Source organism: Oryctolagus cuniculus, chromosome 7 (genome assembly GCF_051225735.1).
Source record: "Oryctolagus cuniculus isolate XC-2025 breed Fujian yellow rabbit chromosome 7, ASM5122573v1, whole genome shotgun sequence".
In the NCBI taxonomy this organism is placed as follows: Eukaryota; Metazoa; Chordata; class Mammalia; order Lagomorpha; family Leporidae; genus Oryctolagus; species Oryctolagus cuniculus.
In genome coordinates this window covers 31,388,211-31,405,540 of record NC_142873.1, presented here as the reverse complement: position 1 = coordinate 31,405,540, position 17,330 = coordinate 31,388,211, and the positions used below count along the sequence as shown (strand labels likewise).

The 17,330-nt window shown below is 48.0% G+C and overlaps 1 protein-coding gene across 13 annotated transcripts in view; it reads right to left on the bottom strand.

The window, feature by feature from the left end:
* The window catches only part of ADCY10 (adenylate cyclase 10), a 147,276-nt gene that overhangs the window by 6,595 nt on the left and 123,351 nt on the right, over positions 1-17,330 (bottom strand). For 6 of the 13 annotated variants that reach the window (XM_089336620.1, XM_070076642.2, XM_089336623.1 and 3 more), the window contains 5 exons: positions 17,177-17,294; positions 13,103-13,298; positions 8,569-8,757; positions 5,865-5,957; positions 3,893-4,161 (listed from right to left, as the gene is read on the bottom strand). In XM_089336620.1, the coding sequence (XP_089192746.1) occupies positions 3,976-4,161; positions 5,865-5,957; positions 8,569-8,757; positions 13,103-13,298; positions 17,177-17,294 (782 nt within the window). In that variant the 3' untranslated portion in view covers positions 3,893-3,975. 13 annotated transcript variants of the gene reach the window in all.

The window sequence follows — 17,330 nt, the reverse complement described above, 5'->3', positions numbered from 1 at the left end:
CTTGAAAAGACTAGTAGTTAATGCGTACCCTCAACAGAGACAGGCAACTGGACATGAGTAAGGGGCCTTGAGGAGGTGGGGTTGGAAGGAGCGGGTGGGGGGACACTGCTGTGGCAAGGTGGGTAAAGCCACTGTCTGCCATGATGCACGGGCTCAAGTCCCGGCTGCTCCACTTCCGATCCAGCCCCCTGCTAATGGCTTGGGAAAGCAGCAGCAAGATGGCCCAAGTGTCTGGGCCCCTGCACCTGCGTGGGAGACCCAGAAAAAGTTCCTGGCTCCTGGCTTCAGCTTGGTCCAGCCCCAGCTGTTGCAGGCATCTGGAGAGCGAACCAGCAGATGGAAGATCTCTTTCTCTCAATCTTTCTCTCTTTCTGTAACTCTTTCAAATAAATAAACAGATCTTTCTAAAAACTAAAAGAAAGGAGGCGCTGGCATTGCAGAGCAGTGGGTTAAGCCACCGCCTATGGTGCATCCCGTATGCACCCTTGCTCTATGTCAGGCACTGAGCCTAATGCTGCAGTTAGGCACTCTGCAAGTTCACAGGTGTAGGAAGAATTAAAAAAAAAAAAAAAAGATAATCACTTCTCCATCCCTTTCTGTTCCTGAGGCCTTCGTGAACTGTTTATATCATCTTTCTCCTAAAAATAGTCATATCCAGAATGTCTTTTTGGAGGCTTCCTGTAGGGAATGAGGGGAGCCTTGCTAAGAGCTGAGGCTGTAGATCTGCAGACAACAGCCTGGGAGAGCTTGGCCCGTGCAGTCCCTTGGGCTGCAGCCACAGTGGGGCCAGTGCTGCCACCTGCTGGCTGGGCATGAAATGCATGCTCAGCCATTGAGTCCGCAGGAAGCCGGATCACAGCCAGATTTGGGGAACAGGGGCCTGCTCACTTCTTTAGTTTAGAGATGAGGAAATGGATGAGAAGAGACTTAGGGAAGGCCCCAAGCCATGCCAGAAACTAAGTTCAAGTTTCCTGTAAGTTTCCTGCATGCGACCTTGGATTCAGATGCATGGGGAAATACAATCTCCAAAAACATTACAGCCCAGCCCTTCCCACCTCTTCCTGTCTCTTTGTCAGGCCCTTGTTGCTTTCACTCACAAGTCACTAAAGTGCAAAAGAGGCTTTTGAAGAGCAAGTGTTAGAAGGCTGGCTGCCCCTGCTCTACTTGTGCTAGGGTGCCAGTTGTTCACATGGAAGCCCTGACCAGTGTCCTCTGACAGCAGGGACTGGCACCAGAGTAGAGCGGCACAGAGCAGCCTGTGCAGAATGCTCCTCTCAGCCCTGGCCTCCATTCCCATAATTGAGGGACGCTCAGTGTCAGACACCTCTCCCAATAAGTGAGGGACAGGCACCACTTGAGCTTAGCTTCTCAATGGGCACCCACCCGCCTTCACTCAACGCGTGCCCTTCTCCTACTCCCAGCCAGGGGGAGCTCTTCAGGTGGACTGCCCTTTGCTTTGCCTGCAGAAGTAAGCAGCAAACAGGAGACACCAAGACCCAAATGAACATCCTCAGGTGACTTGGTCTCCCTGGGCCAGGCCAGGGCTGCCCTAGCCCAAGTTGGCAGTAGGCAAAAGAACTTTGTGGCGCCAGCACTACGGATGGCATAGTAGGTAAAGCCTCTGCCTGCAGTGCTGGCATCCCATATGGGCGCCAGTTCGAGCCCCAGCTGCTCTACTTCTAATCCAGCTCTCTGCTGTGGCCTGGGTAAGCAGTAAAAGATGGCCCAAGTGCTTGGGCCCTTGCACAATTGAGAGGCCTGCCTGGAAGAAGCTCCTGGCTCCTGGTTTCAGATTGGCTTAGCTCCAGCCGTTACAGCCATTTGGGAAGTGAACCAGTGGATGGAAAAACCTCTCTCTCTCTCTCTTTCTCTCTCTCTCTCTCTCTCCCCCACCTCTGTAACTCTGCCTTTCAAATAAATAAATCTTTCTTTTTTAAAAAGCATCCAAGGATGGGCCAGTGTTATGCACCAGCAGGTTCAGCCACTGCTTCCAGTGCTGGCAACCTATTTTTGTTCCTGGGTTCACCTGGTTTTAAAAGCACCCAAGGATGGGCCAGCATTGTGTTGGGGTTAAGCCGCTGCCCACAATGCCAGCATCCCATATCGGTGCTGGTTCAAGTCTCTGCTGCTCCACTTCCAATCCAGCTCCCTGCTAATGTACCTGGGATAGCAGCAGAGCATGGTCCAAGTGCTTGGGCCCCTGCACCCACTGGGAGACCCGGAGGAAGCTCCTGGCTCCTGGCTTCAGATTGGCCTGGCTCCGGTTCGTGCAGTCATTTGGGGAGTGAACCAGCAGATGGAAGATCTCTCTTTCTGCCTCTGCCTCTCTGTAATACTGCCTTTCAAATAAATAAATAAATATTAAAGAAAAAAATTTTAAAAAAGAATTTTGTAAGAGAAGAAAGAATGCCTATCACTTAATCTCTTCTGAGGACATCCAGCAGGTTAGAGTGAAAGAGCACGTTAGGGCTGGGGAAGAGTGGTATGAAGTTCGAAAGGGAGGCAAGGGTAGAACTTGCACAACAGAGTGGGTCATTTTGATCTTCTTCTTCTTCTTCTTCTTCTTTTTTTTTTTTTACAGGCAGAGTGGACAGTGAGAGAGAGAGACAGAGAGAAAGGTCTTCCTTTTGCCGTTGGTTCACCCTCCAATGGCCGCCGTGGCCGGCGCACTGCGGCCGGCGCACCATGCTGATCCGATGGCAGGAGCCAGGTACTTATCCTGGTCTCCCATGGGGTGCAGGGCCCAAGCACTTGGGCCATCCTCCACTGCACTCCCGGGCCACAGCAGAGAGCTGGCCTGGAAGAGGGGCAACCGGGACAGAATCCGGCGCCCCGACCGGGACTAGAACCCCGTGTGCCAGCGCCACAAGGCGGAGGATTAGCCTAGTGAGCCGCGGCGTCGGCCTCTGATCTTCTTCTAATAAGTGCCTTGGAAGAGATTGGAGGAACATGGCAGTGAGCAGGCTGACTTGGCTTTCTGGCTGGGAGGAGGCCAGGGAGGGCCAGGACTGGAAGCAGGCAGGTAGGTCAGTTGGTCTGTTGCAGTAGCCCCAGCGAGCAGCCGCCACGGTTCTGTGTAAGGTGGCATGGTGAAGGTGGTGTTCAGTGGTTGTGTTCCAGATGTATCCCGCGGGTTTTCTGGCTCTGCTGACGGGTGGGGAGGGTGCTGAAGAAACAGAAGAACCAGGGACAACCAGACTGTGCCAGTGCTACAGGGGCTGAGGAGGCAGCAGGTGGCACAGGAGTGGGGGACAGAGCAGCGTGCTCTGTGGAGGGAGGGCAGGCTGGTGCACACAGGCTTCAGGCTTGTTTCTGGTTTGGGTTTCTTTAAGGAACTTTGTTTTTTTAGAGCCCTTTTAGGTTCACAGCAAAATTGAGTGCAAGGTGCAGAATTCCCATCTACCTCCCGAGCCGGCACATGCACATCCTCACCCGTTGTCAGCCTCCCCCGCCACAGCGGGACGTTTCTACAACTGAAGAACTGCCCTAACACATTACCATCACCCACAGTCCACAGTTTCCATTAAAGCCCACCCTTGCCGTTGTCCTTTCTATGGGTTTGGATGAATGTAAAATGACCCATGTCCGCCATTGCAGTGTTGTACACAATAATTTCACTGCCTTAAAAATCCTGTACTTCACCTGTTCATCCAATCCTCTCCACAACCCCTGGCAACCTCTAATCTTTTTCTGTGTCCATTTAAAAATTTTTAGAATTCATTTTTTTTATTTGAAAGGCGGAGAGAAAGAGAGAGAGCATTCTTCCATTTGCTAGTTCATTCCTCAAATGCTGATTACTTGTTGGTGGGTGAGTGAAAAAGAAAATGAAATTAGATGAGTGATATACAAAGTGACGGAGGCAATTAGAAAGCAAAGGATACTACACAGCTTCCATGATGGCAACTTTGAAGGAGATAGCTCCTGAAGTTTAATATTTGATGCATTTTTTAAGTGTTATTTATTTGAAAGGCAGAGTTACACAGAGAGAGATGAAGAGGTAGAGAGAAAGAGAGAGAGGTCTTCCATCCACTGATTCACTCCCCAACTGGCCGCAATGGCTGGAGCTGTGCCGATCCAAAGCCAGGAGCCAGGAGCTTCTTCCGGGTCTCCCACACAGGTGCAGGGCCATCTTCTACTGCTTCCCCAGGCCATAGCAGGGAGCTGGATCGGAACCAAAGCAGCTGGGATTTGAACCAGCACCCATATGGGATGCCTGTACTGCAGGAGGTGGTTTTACCCATTACACCACAGCGCTGGCCCCTTGATGCATTTATTTTAAAAATTAGGTGTCTGAGGCTGGCACCATGGCTCAATAGGCTAATCCTCCGCCTGCAGTGCCAACACACCGGGTTCTAGTCCTGGTCAGGGCGCCGGATTCTGTCCCGGTTGCCCCTCTTCCAGGCCAGCTCTCTGCTGTGGCCCGGGAGTGCAGTGGAGGATGGCCCAAGTCCTTGGGCCCTGCAACTGCCTGGGAGACCAGGAGAAGCACCTGGCTCCTGCCTTCGGATCAGTGTGGTACACCAGCTGCAGCACGCCGGCCATAGCGGCCATTGGAGAGTGAACCAACGGTAAAGGAAGACCTTTCTCTCTGTCTGTCTCTCTCACTGTCCTCTGCCTGTCAAAAAAATAAAAATAAAAAAAACGTTGTCTGTGTTTATATATATATGACGCACTATAATTTTCTTTTTTCTTATTTCTTAGATAGGCAGAGAGAGAGAGAAAAGATCTTCTATCCACTGGTTCACTTCCCAAATGGCCACAATGGCCAGTGCTGGGCCAGGCTAAAACCAGGAGCACTTGAGCCATCTTCCACTGCTTTCTCAGGTACATTAGCAGGGAGCTGGATCTGAAGTGGAACAGCTGGGACTGGAACTGGTGCCCATATGGGATGGCGGCATCGCAGGTGGTGGCTTAACCTTCTATACCACAATGTCAGCCCCAATATGCTGTACTCTCTACCTCCACTATCTTATTCAATACAACCATGTGCTGACATAGGGAGGTCAGGGAATGAGAAACATCTGGGATTCATAGCCTGGTACTCTGTCCACTGTGCCAGGCCCCCAGGCCTCTGTGGCAAACCTTACAGGAGGTATCATGTGGTCAGTCCACCCTCCTTTGTGGGATTCATTTGCAACATCAGGATGAAAAATGCAGAGCCTTGCCTTGACAGCTGGGAAATAAAGATGATTGCTATTATTTTTTATATACTAAGCATGTACAAGATAGCCACATCAAAATTCCTAATATTTCAATTTAAGAAAAGCAACTGCCATCCGCCGATACTTGGTGCATGGACTGGAGTATCCCCATGTTGGAGTATCACCGTGGCCGTGGAAACCAGGCAGGCTCTACAGAAATGTGTCTTTGTAGACCATGCCCAGAGCTGGCTACTTATGATGGCATGCTTCCTCCAAAAGATTTAACAACTGAACATTTAAAAATAAAACACTTGCAGTTTAATACATTAACCAGACACGGGTCTGTCGCAACACAAGGTGTCGCACCGTCTTCCTATATGGTACAGTTTTGCATGGGCTGAAATACACAGGTCAGGGCTTTAAACAAAAGACAGAAAGGAAAGGCAATGTTAGAGGAAGCAAAGCATGACACTGGCCACCCTCTCTGTCTCTCCAAGGAAGAAGCAGCCAACTTCCCCGGCTCCGTGTCTGCAAGAGAAGAGAGTGTGGAAAAAAAGAACCCGGAGGGTGCTGGCTACAGAGAAGGATCAAAAACAGAACATTGCAAGGGCATGGATCTCGTTAACATCTTTGCTCTTTTTCCCCCCCAGCACGTTAGAAGGGGTTGTCCAGGATGTTAACTCGCATGAGAAATTTGTTTTTCTGAACGTCGTGGATGTTCACCTTGCCGGATACAATTTTTTCCCACGCCGGGAGACTCAGGATCGTATGCAGCCACTGGTCTTCTGTTAGCGTACAGTTTGAGTACCACCATTCCTGAGAGGGGAAGAGAACGAAGGACCAGCTGGCGCTCCCTGGCCTCGGAGGCCAGCACTGGCCTGATGCCACAAATGGCTAAATGGCCCTGGAGCTTTCCAATTAAGAGTTGTTTATTTGAAAGGCAGAGCGAGTGAGAGAGAGAGAGAGAGAGAAAGAGAGAGAGAGAGAGAGCGCTTCCCTCTGCTGGTTCACTCCCTAAATAGCTGCAACAGGAAAGCTGGGAGCCAGGAACTCCATCCTGGTCTCCCATGGGTAGCAGGGGCCCAAGGACCTGAGCCACCATCTGCTGCCTCCCAGGGTGCACATTAACAGGAAGCTAAGCAGAAGCAGCTTAGCCAGGACCTCATATAGGACACCAACATAGGAAACAGTGGCTGAACCTATGTGCCACAACACTGGCCCATCCTCAGATGCTTAAAAAAAAAAAAGATTTATTTATTTAAAAGGCAGAGATATGGAGACAGAGGGAGAGAAAGAGAGAGAGAGAAAGAGAGAGAGAGTGTGTGCTTCCATCTGCTGGTTCACTCTCTAAATGGCAGGAGCCAGGGCCAGGAGCTTCTTCCTGGTCTCCCAGTGGGTGCAGGGGCTCAAGCACTTGGACCATGCTGCACTGCTTTCCAAGCTGCATTAGCAGGGAGCTGGATGGGAAGAGGAGGAGCCGGGACTTGAACTGGCGCCCATATGGGATGCTGGCGTTCCAGGCAGTGGCTTAACCCTCTGTAAAAACACCGCCCCATCCTTGGATGCTTTTAAAACCAGGTGAACCCAGGGACAAAAACGAATTTTGCTTCCCAAACTAGGATACCGACATAAGCCTCCTTAACAAAACACGTGTTATAGCACACTCGTTCTCTAACTCAACAAGTACTGACAGTAAGGTGCTGTGCTGGGTCCTCAGCACGGTTTTGGCCTTTGAGATGTAAATGCTGGAGGGGAGACTTGTGGATAAATGTGGCACCCAGTGGTAAGTCCACACGAGAGGGGCAGAGAGTGTGCTAAAGGGGGTTGGATCAGGGGGAGTCCAGGAGAACTTACAGGGTCTGCAGGGGAGGCTTACAAACATGAACCACAGGGGCTGGCACAGAAAGACCTGTGTTGAATGTGAGTAGGGATTTATAGGGATTTGATTTATGTAGGGATTTGATGCCTATGGCGATGGCGTGAAGAGGTGGGGGCCTTCGGGTGATGATTAGGTCAGGAGTGGGCTGCGTGGGGCCAGTGTTGTGGTCTGCAACTTAAGCAGTCACCTGTGACACAGGGCATCCCCATCTGGGCGCTAGTTCAAGTCCTGGGGCTGCTCTGCTTCCTATCCAGCTCCCTGCTAATGCACCTGGGAAAGCAGTGGAGGATGGCCCAAGTCCTGGGGCCCTTGGTACCCATGTGGGAGTCCCAGACAGAATTCCAAGCTCCTGGCTTCAGCCTGGCCCAGCTCTAGCCATTGCGGCCATTTAGGGAGTGAACCAGTGGATGGAAGATCTCTCTCTCTCTCTCTCTCTCTTCCTCTCTCTCTGAAACTCTGCCTTTCAAACAAATAAAATCAATCTTAAAAACTTAATACATAAATGGAGCTAGTATTTTTTTAAAAGGGCTTGCAGCGAGTGTTTGGCTTAGCTGTTAAAAAGCTGTCTTAAGCTGGGTTTGGATCCCAGCTCAGTTCCAGTTTCCTACTAATGTGCAGGCAGCAGGTGATGTCCCAAGTACTTGTGCCCCTGCCACCTATGTGGGAGTGTTGTATTGAGATCCTGATTCTGAGTATCAGCCTGGCCCAGCCCCAGCCGTTGAGAGCATTTGGGGAGTGAACCGGTGGTGGGAGCTCTTTCTTTTTCTCCAAGTCTCTGTCTCTACCTCTACTTCTGCACTTCACATGTATACGTTCATTTTTTAAAATAGATGTTAACAGGATGGGCGTTGTGGTGCAGCTGGGTTGGGCTGCTGCATCCCATGTTGAAGCACGGGTTCAGGTCCAGGCACTTCCAGTTCTGATCTAGCCCCTTGCTAAAGGGTCTGGGAAGCAGTGGAGAATGGCCCAAGTGCTTGAATTCCTGCCATTGACATGGGAGACCAGGATAGAGTTCCTGGCTCCTGGCTTCAGCCTGGCCCAGTCCTGGCCATTGAAGCCCGTTGGGGAGTGAACCAGCAAATGGAAGATCTGTTTCTCCTCACCCCCACCCACCCTACCCCTTCCCTCACTCTGCCTTTCAAATAAATAAATCTTGCAAAAAAAAAAAAAAAAGAGAGAGAGAGAGAACAAGCAATAGACTCTCCAGGTAAGAGCACTATCACTTTATAAATAAACAAACACAAGCATTTAAGGGAGTGAGTTTCCCCCCCACCATTGCACCACATGATAGTGCAGCAAGAGGCACCACCAAAGAGAAACAGGCTCCCGCCAGACATTGAACTCTTAGCACCTTGATCTTGGACTGGCTAGCAGCTTCCAAAACTGAAAGCAGCAACTCTCCGTTGTTTACAAATGACCCAATGTAAGATATTTTTAGCCCAAATGGACTAAGACAAGGACCTCCCAAGTGGAAGCAGGCGTCTGGGGTTTCCTGGAAGGGTGAGTGTCCCCACCCCCACCCCCGGCTTGCCCAGGGATAGTACCCACCTTGCTCATGTTCAGCCAGCATTTCTCTAGCACGTTCCCCTGTATTTCAGAGAGCTTCAAGGCTGTGTTCAGGAAGAGGTCACAGTTCTGCCCGTCTCCCATGAGTATACAGATGTAGGCCATCAGGTGGTAGAGCCTTGGGTAGAAGACGGGGCCAGTAGTATTTTGAGCCACCAGACTCTCCAGGCTCTAGGATTAAAAACAAAAGCACCAGGAACATGATCAGAATCAGAAAAGGGTCCTCGGCTGCCACGTTGTTCCTCCACGGGGGGCTTGGGGACATTCCAAGGGTAAGAGTCAACCGAGGAGTGTATTACAGAGATATGAATACTGGGGGTCAGATGGTAAGTGTCGGGTGGAGTGCAGTGGCTCCCAAGGCCCGTCGGACCGGGGAATGTGATGGAAGAAGGGCCCATCAATATTTCTCTGCCAGAACTTAAAACAACAACACATTTTCTTTTGCTGATCAAAGCAATACAAGTTAATTGTTGAAAATTCAGGAGAAAAATTAATGAGTTCCTGCAGTGGGTGTTGTGATGCCGCAGGTTAAGAGCTGCTGCGTCCGGTGCTGTGGCGCAGCAGGGAAAGCCGCCGCCTGCAGTGCCAGCATCCCATATGGGCACCAGTTCAAGACCCGGCTGCTTCACTTGTGACCCAGCTCTCTGCTGTGGCCTGGGAAAGCAGTGGAAGATGGCCCAAGTCCTTGGGCCCCTGCAGCCGCATGGGAGACCCAGAAGAAGCTCCTGGCTCCTGGCTTTGGAGAAGCACAGCTCCAGCTGCACAATTAGAGAGAGAACCAGCAGATGGAAGACCTCTCTCTCTCTCTCTGCCTTTCCTTCTCTCTCTGTGTAACTCTGACTTTCGAATGAATAAAATAAATCTTTAAAAAAATTAAAAAGAGCTTCTGTTTAGGAGACCCCCCAATCCACATAAGAGGGCCTGGTTCTAGTCCCGGCTACTCCATGCCTCGGATCCAGCTCCCTGCTAACGCACCTAGGAGGCGGCAGCAGATGGGCTGAGAACCTGGGTTTCTGTCACCCTCCTGGAGACCTGGATGGAGTTCCTGGCTCCTGCTTTGGCCTGGCAGAGCCCTGGTTGTTGCAGGCATTTGGACAGTGAAAAGGGGATGGAAGCTTGCTCTCTCTCCCTCCCTCCTTCCCTCCTTGTTAATTTGACTTTCAAAAAAAAAAAAAAAAATGGCCAGCTCCATATACAAGGAGCTTGGAAGTCAGTGCTTGGTCCTAGCAACAAGTGAAAAAGCTGAACAGACAGAGAAACCGACAACTCTTCTTGGTTCTGAAAGAGAGGCGAGGATGGAGGCCAAATTGCTGCCTCAGAGACTGGAGGGAGTCAGCTGAGTACTGGGAATCACAGCTTCACACAGCTGGCACTCACCAGGAGAAACCTGTGCCAGCGTAGGGAAACCTGAGCTATACTCAGTAAATTGCTTGGGGCTGGCGCTGTGGCGTAGCAGGCAAAGCCGTGCCGGTTCGAGTCCTGGCTGCTCCACTTCCCATCCAGGTCTCTGCTATGGCCTGAGAAAGTAGTGGAAGGTGACCCAAATTCTTGAACCCCTGCACCTGCTTGGGGGTCCTGGAAAAGCTCCGGGCTCCTGACTTCAGATCAGGGGAGCTCTGGCCATTGCAGCCAATTGGGGAATAAACCAGTGGATGGAAGACCTCTCTCTCCCTGCCTCTGCCTTTCAAATAAATAAATAAATATTAAAAAAAAAAAAAAAAGAAACAAAAAGGTGTATAGACAAACAGCCATTGTTGTTGTACCTGCCTCCACGGTTGAAGTCCCACCCACTCTGGTCAAAGGGATTCCAAGGAGTTCAAAGAGCCAAGGTCCCTTTGAGATTCAGACATTAAAGACTAGGACATTCTATGGGAAAAGTTAGAAAGTGACTGCACGTGGACAGGGAAAGGCAAGGACTCAGGAAAGACCTGGGAAGATCTTAAATTTATACCTCAAGCCAATCCTTGGCACACAGCCTAAGACAATTTTAAAAAACCAAAGCAAGCAAAAAACAATAGCAACAACAACAAAAAAGCAATCCTTGGGGAAGGAGGAAAATAAGACTTCCAGACCTATCACATTATTAGACACTGTAATATCAGACAAAATAAACTTTACATCAAAAATGGTGATAAGAGACGAGGAAGGGCATTATGAATTAGTGAGAGTCACTAGAGCAAGAAGACAGAACAGTTATAAACGTGCGCAGCTAATGACAAACGCATGAAAGGGCACGATGCAGAGACGGATGGAACTGGAGATGGAAACAGGCAACTCTACACCAACACGGCAGACTCTCAAGAATGAGCAGAACAGCCAGACAGAGATAAGCAAGGGAGCAGAGGACTTAAACAACACCACAAACCACCCAGCCACACTTAAAGAGAACAGTGTCAGGTGCACAAGATGGAAAGAGCTGGAGAAATGGACGGGGGTGATGGAAGCTCACGTTATGAATGCACGAATGCCACTGAACTGTGCACTTCAAATGGTTAACATGGCACATTTTAGGTTACAGGCATTTGACCGTAATAATAATAATAATAATAATAAAGGATGAAAAGTAAAATAAATGAAAAGCCTCCAGAGGGCCCACACTTGTGAGTTTTATGTCCAGGATTTTGACTAGATTCTCACAGTCAATCCTAGAGAAAAATCCCCTATGTTTCCAGCAGAAGAAGGGGAGAGGAACAATTTGAAATACCCAAATTACTCCGTTCTTGTGAACCAGGTTTGCACAGGGGAGAAACTATTTAACCAGCGCCTAACCCACTTGGGAAGGGAAAAGTGGCCGAGGGGAACCAGCTAGAGGAGGAGGAACTGAAAAGCGCTGGTCCAAACCCACAGGCTCACTTTGGAGTTTTGCTCAAACCTAACCCTGAATTCTGGAAGGCTTCCTGCCTCCACACCTTATCGCCACATTGCTGAAGACTTATTTGCACAAGTCCCTGTGACCTGGTCCAACCTATAAGAAAAAATTACCAAGTGTATTAAAAGGGAAAAAGCACAGCTGGAAGAGATGGGGTGAGCATCAGGACCGGACATGGCAGGGAGACTTGGAATTAAAAACAGACCAGATTCTAAAGCAACTGTGATGAAAATGCTAAGTGTTCTAATGGATAAAGTCAAGAGCAGGTAAGGGCAATATAGGCAGAGTGATGAAAATCAGAAGAAAGAATAAAAAAGAAATGCTAGAGATTGGAAACACTGTTAAGATGGGAGCTGGCAGTGTGGCATAACGGTGAAGCTACCCCCTGCAATGCCAGCACGCCAGCATCCCATATGGGTGCAGGTTTGAGTGCCAGCTGCTCCACTTCCAATCCAGCTCCTTGCCAATGCTGCTGGGAAAGCAGCTGAAGATGGTCTAAGTGCTTGGTCCCCTGCGCCTTCTTGGGAGACCTGGATGTAGCTCCTGGCTCCTGGCTTTGGCCTGGCCCAGCTCTGGCTGTTGCAGCCATTTGTGGAGTGAACCAGCAGATGGAAGACCTCTCTTTCTGTGTGTCTCTCCTTCTCGCTCTCTGTAACTCTGCCTTTCAAATAAATAAATAAATCTCTAAAAAAATCAAAGCACTGTCAGAGAAATAAAGAAGGCCTTTGCTGGGCATATTAGTAGATTGGACACAGATGCGAGTCTGAGCTTGAGGCTATATTAGTAGAAAGAAAACCAAAGAAAAGAAAGACTGAAAAAAAAAGCAGAACAAAATATCCAAGGACTGTGGGACAACTACAAATGGTGTAACATATGCATAATGGGAATAGCAGAAGGAGAAGAAAAAGACAAACAAATAAGTAGTTAAAATAGTAATAAAATAAAATAAAATAATAATCAAATTAATAACCAATAATATTAACTAATAATAACCAAATTAAAACCAAAGACCAAATCACAGATCCAGAAGCTCAGAGAACATCAAACAGGATAAATGCCTAAAAAAGAGCATCTAGCCATATCATTGTTTAAAGATTTCTTCACTTGAAAAGTAGAGTGACAGAGAGAAAGAGATTTTCCATCCTCTGGTTCACTTGCCAAATGGCCCACTGCGATGCTAGCCTCCCATAGGAAGCTCTGCTTCCAACCCAACTCCCTGCTGTTGCGCCTGGGAAAGTATCAGAGATGGTCCAAGTGCTTGGTCTCCTATGACCCATTTGATATACCCAATAGAGTTCCAGGCTGCTGGCTTTGGCCTGGCCCCGCCCCAGCCTTTGCAGCCATTTGGGGAGTGAACCAGAAGATGGAAGTTCTCTCTGTGTCTCTCCTCTCTTTCTGTCACTCTGCCTTTCAAATAAATAAATAAAACTGATAATGATGGGCAATCATATGGCATTTGGAGAGAAAAAGAGAAAACTTGGAATAAATTAAATCACATGTAAGAGGGCAAAGAACATCTTTTTGAATAAAGTTCTACGATAGCCTAACACATGTATAGATTCTATAGTCAGAAAAAACTAGCACAAGAGGCAGACAGAAATCCCTTTAAGGAGAGACGTTATGCCTGAAGCCGGAGAACAACCTCACCTTGAGTAGCTCAACTCCACTGTCCTGGGCAGTCTCAGATTGTTCTTCAATTTGCTTTTGAAGTTGGAGAACTTGGCCCTCCATGTACCTAGATACGCCGTCATAGTAAAGAATCGTCGGGGTTCTTCTTGACACTAGAGTTTTAGCTCTGTTAGAAAATACATAGAAGTTGTCCCATTCCTGAAGTCTGCCATACCTGCACAGAGGGACAAGAAAAATCAGTACCACTCCCGGAATGGGCTCATTTTCTGTAATGACTCTCTCTGGATGTGTTGCTTCCAGTGCTGGGGCTTCTGAAAGTCTGCCTCCCGCTTACCCCACTTACTCCACAATCCCCCAAACAGCAAGAAATTCAGGGACATGCAGCAAAAGAAGGTAGAATTTTGATGGTTTGAGAGGAATAGAATCTTTGGGAACACCCAGGTAACACTAGCTACTGCTACGCTTGGAATGCATTCCCTAAATTTTACATGTAAGAAACTTGATCCCCAAATTCATACGCTCATGCTGTTTGGAGGCAGGACCACTGGGAGAAGATTGGGTCAGAGTGCTCTGCCCTCCTGAATGGATTAACCTATACATGGATCAACTGACCACTGGAGTAACGAGTTATCGAGGGGAGTGGTTCTCGTGAGCGCTCTCTGGCATGTGTGCCTTGTCTGGCCATGTGATCTCCCCACACTGTGTTATGCAGCAAGAAGACCCTGACCAGACTGCCAGGTAGCTGCCAGTGCCGCACTCTTGGAATTATAACCTCTAGTTGGTGAGCTGAATAGAGCTCTGTTATTTTTAAGGTCCCCAGTCTGTGGGACTCAGTTACGGCAACAGAAAATGGACTCAGACAGCTACCATCTACCATTTTAAGAAGCAAGGGAGATCAGACACGTGGAGCTGTAGGCTCAGGGACTTGAAGAGATTACTCCAATTCCAAAGAGAGACGGCTCAGGCCAAGTACTGCTACTCAGAGTGTCGTCCACACTTTAGCAGGGTCACCTTGGGTGATGCTTATCAATGCCCATGCTCTGGTCCAACCCAGATCTGCTTAATCAGACTCAGGGAGTGAGGCTAGGGGCCTGAGCTAACAAACTCTCCAGGTGATCTGAGGTCCACTCAAGTGTAAGGAGCATTGACCCAAGACACAGCTGTTGAACTCTCCAGCTGAAATGGAAGAAAGCCGTGAGGAGGAGTTTTGGACTTCATATTTCTTGAACCTTAATTCACAGAGGCAAGTTAATTTGACTTTCTGAACTTTGATTTTTGGATTGTAATTTCTCTCAAGTAAGTTTACAATAAGAGGATGTTGGTACTCAAACTTAGAACTTCTCTAGTTCGTGGCATTTCATCTAGGGATGTTTTCCATGTTATTTAATCTCATCACAAAATCTCTGATGGACCACCCTGGACAACACGGTTACATACAATTTGAGGTAGATGAGAATGGAGGGTAATTTTTAGTCTTAAGGAAAGTCGTGGGAGAAATTTAATTAGTGTTCCGAAGCTTTACCATTCATCTCCTTCCTTGAGGATACCCTCATAGCTCTAGGCCTACTGAGTTAAACACTTAATAAGGGAGGCAGCATCGTGCCATAGCAGGTAAAGCTGCCACCTGTGACACAGGCATCCCATATGGGCACCAGTTCAAGTCCCGGCTGCTCCACTTCCAATGCAGCTCTCTGCTAATGTGCCTGGAAAAACAGTGGAAGATGACCCAAGTCCTTGGACCCCTGCACCCACATGGGAGATCTTGATAAAACTCCTGGGCTCCTGGCTTCAGCCTGGCCCAGCCTCGGCTGTTGTGGCCATGCGGGAAGTGAATCAGTGGATAGAAGATCTTTCTTTCTCTTTCTCTCTCTCTCTCTCTCTAATTCTGCCTTTCAAATAAATAAATGAATATAAAAAAAAAAAAAAGAAAAAATAAGGTGCTAACATTTGGCCTAGAGGTCAGGAGCCTGGTTGGGACACCCACATCCCATACTTGGAATGGCCATGTTCAATTCCCAGCTCTGGCTCCTGTCTCCAGCTTCCTGCTAATGCAGGTAACGGGGTACAGGTGCTGCTGCTTCACATGAGGGACCCAGGATCTTTTCTCTGCTCCTCTCACTCCTCCTGTGATAAGGAGTGATGTGGTTGGCTGGTGACTCCAGGAGAGGAAGTAGGCAAATGGAGTGCAGGACCTCTCTCTCTATCCTGGGATAGAGGGGACAGGGAGCATGGTACTCACATCTCTGCCACGTGGAAGAGAGGTGGGAAAACGTGATTTTCTTTTTTTTTTTCCAAGTCTAATTTAATTTAATTTAATTTTTAACTTTTATTTAATGAATATAAATTTCCAAAGTACAGCTTATGGATTACAATGGCTTCCCCCCGCCCATAACTTCCCTCCCACCCGCAACCCTCCCCTTTCCCGCTCCCTCTCCCCTTCCATTCACATCAAGATTCATTTTCAATTCTCTTTATATACAGAAGATCAGTTTAGCATACATTAAGTAAAGATTTCAACAGTTTGCACCCACATAGAAACACAAAGTGAAAAATACTGTTTGAGTACTGGTTATAGCATTAAATCACAATGTACAGCACATTAAGGACAGAGATCCTACATGAGGAGTAAGTGCACAGTGACTCCTGTTGTTGACTTAACAAATTGACACTCTTGTTTATGGCATCAGTAATCACCCTAGGCTCTTGTCATGAGCTGCCAAGGCTATGGAGGCCTTTTGAGTTCATCAGCTCTGATCATATTTAGACAAGGTTGTAGTCAAAATGGAAGTTCTCTCCTCCCTTCAGAGAAAGGTACTTCCTTCTTTGATGACCTGTTCTTTCCACTGGGATCTCACTTGCGGAGATCTTTCATTTAGGTTTTTTTTTTTTTTTTTTGCCAGAGTGTCTTGGCTTTCCATGCCTGAAATACTCTCATGGGCATTTCAGCCGGATCCGCATGCCTTAAGGGCTGATTCTGAGGCCAGAGTGCTGTTTAGGACATCTGCCATTCTATGAGTGTATCTCGCTTCCCATGTTTGATCGTTCTCTCCCTTTTTTATTCTATTGGTTAGTATTTGAAGACACTAGTCTTGTTTATGTGCTCCCTTTGGCTCTTAGTCCTATCATTATGATCAATTGTGAACAGAAATTGATCACTTGGACTAGTGAGATGGCATTGGTACATGCCACCTTGATGGGATTGAATTGGAATCCCCTGGTATGTTTCTAATTCTACCGTTTGGGGCAAGTCAGCTTGAGCATGTTCCAAATTGTACATCTCTTCCCTCTCTTATTCCCACTCTTATATTTAACAGGGATCACTTTTCAGTTAAGTTTCAACACTTAAGAATAACTGTGTATTAATTACAGAACGTGGTTTTCAGGAACTGCCTGCTGCTGCGTGGGTAAGTCTGATCACCGGGCTCAGTGCTAGGAACCTTCCCTACAGATGTAAACCATATCCTCCAACCTTAGCCTCACAATAATGTTGTTCTGTGGGATTAGACCTAGGTGGGCGCAAGCCCCAGCACGCCTCAGAAGCTAGATCTGTCAACCCTTAGCATCCTAGGGGATTTGCTTCCAGGACCTCTGCAGATACCAAAATCTAGATTCTCAAGCCCCTTCTATTAAGTACTATGGCATGGTACTTGCATATAACCTATGCATATCACCCCGTAGGCTTTAAATCATCTCTAATGACTTCAAATACCTAATAACACAATGTAAATATTACGGGATACTTGTCACCCACTGTATTGTTTAAGGAATAATGACTGTATTCAGTACAGACACATGTATCCCCAAATATTTTCAAACCAGGGTTGGTTGACTCCACGGATGCAGAACCCAAGGAGACGGCGGGCTGAAGGCACTGTAAGCTTTTTTTATTTACTCCTGTGCTACCACAGCATGATGTGTATGGGGACAAAGCCCATTGCACTGACTACAATGGAGACAACCTCACTTTTCTGTTCTTGGTGGAAGGGGATGGACTGAATCCTGCTGGTCTCCTGGAGCTGCCTCGCGTCTAAGGGATGAATAGCTCTCGCAGGTTTCATAGAACTCCTCTTGGCGTTCACCATGTTCTCTTACCAGATAGCTATACTCGAGTAAAGTCCCAGGAGAAGTCCACTTTGGAACTTGAGGATTCTGTTGTCTTCATTTTGGATAATGAATTCCAAACATTCTTCAAATGTTCTATAAACGAAGCCTAGAAGAGAGATAGAGAGCAGAGAGCTTAGCTGGT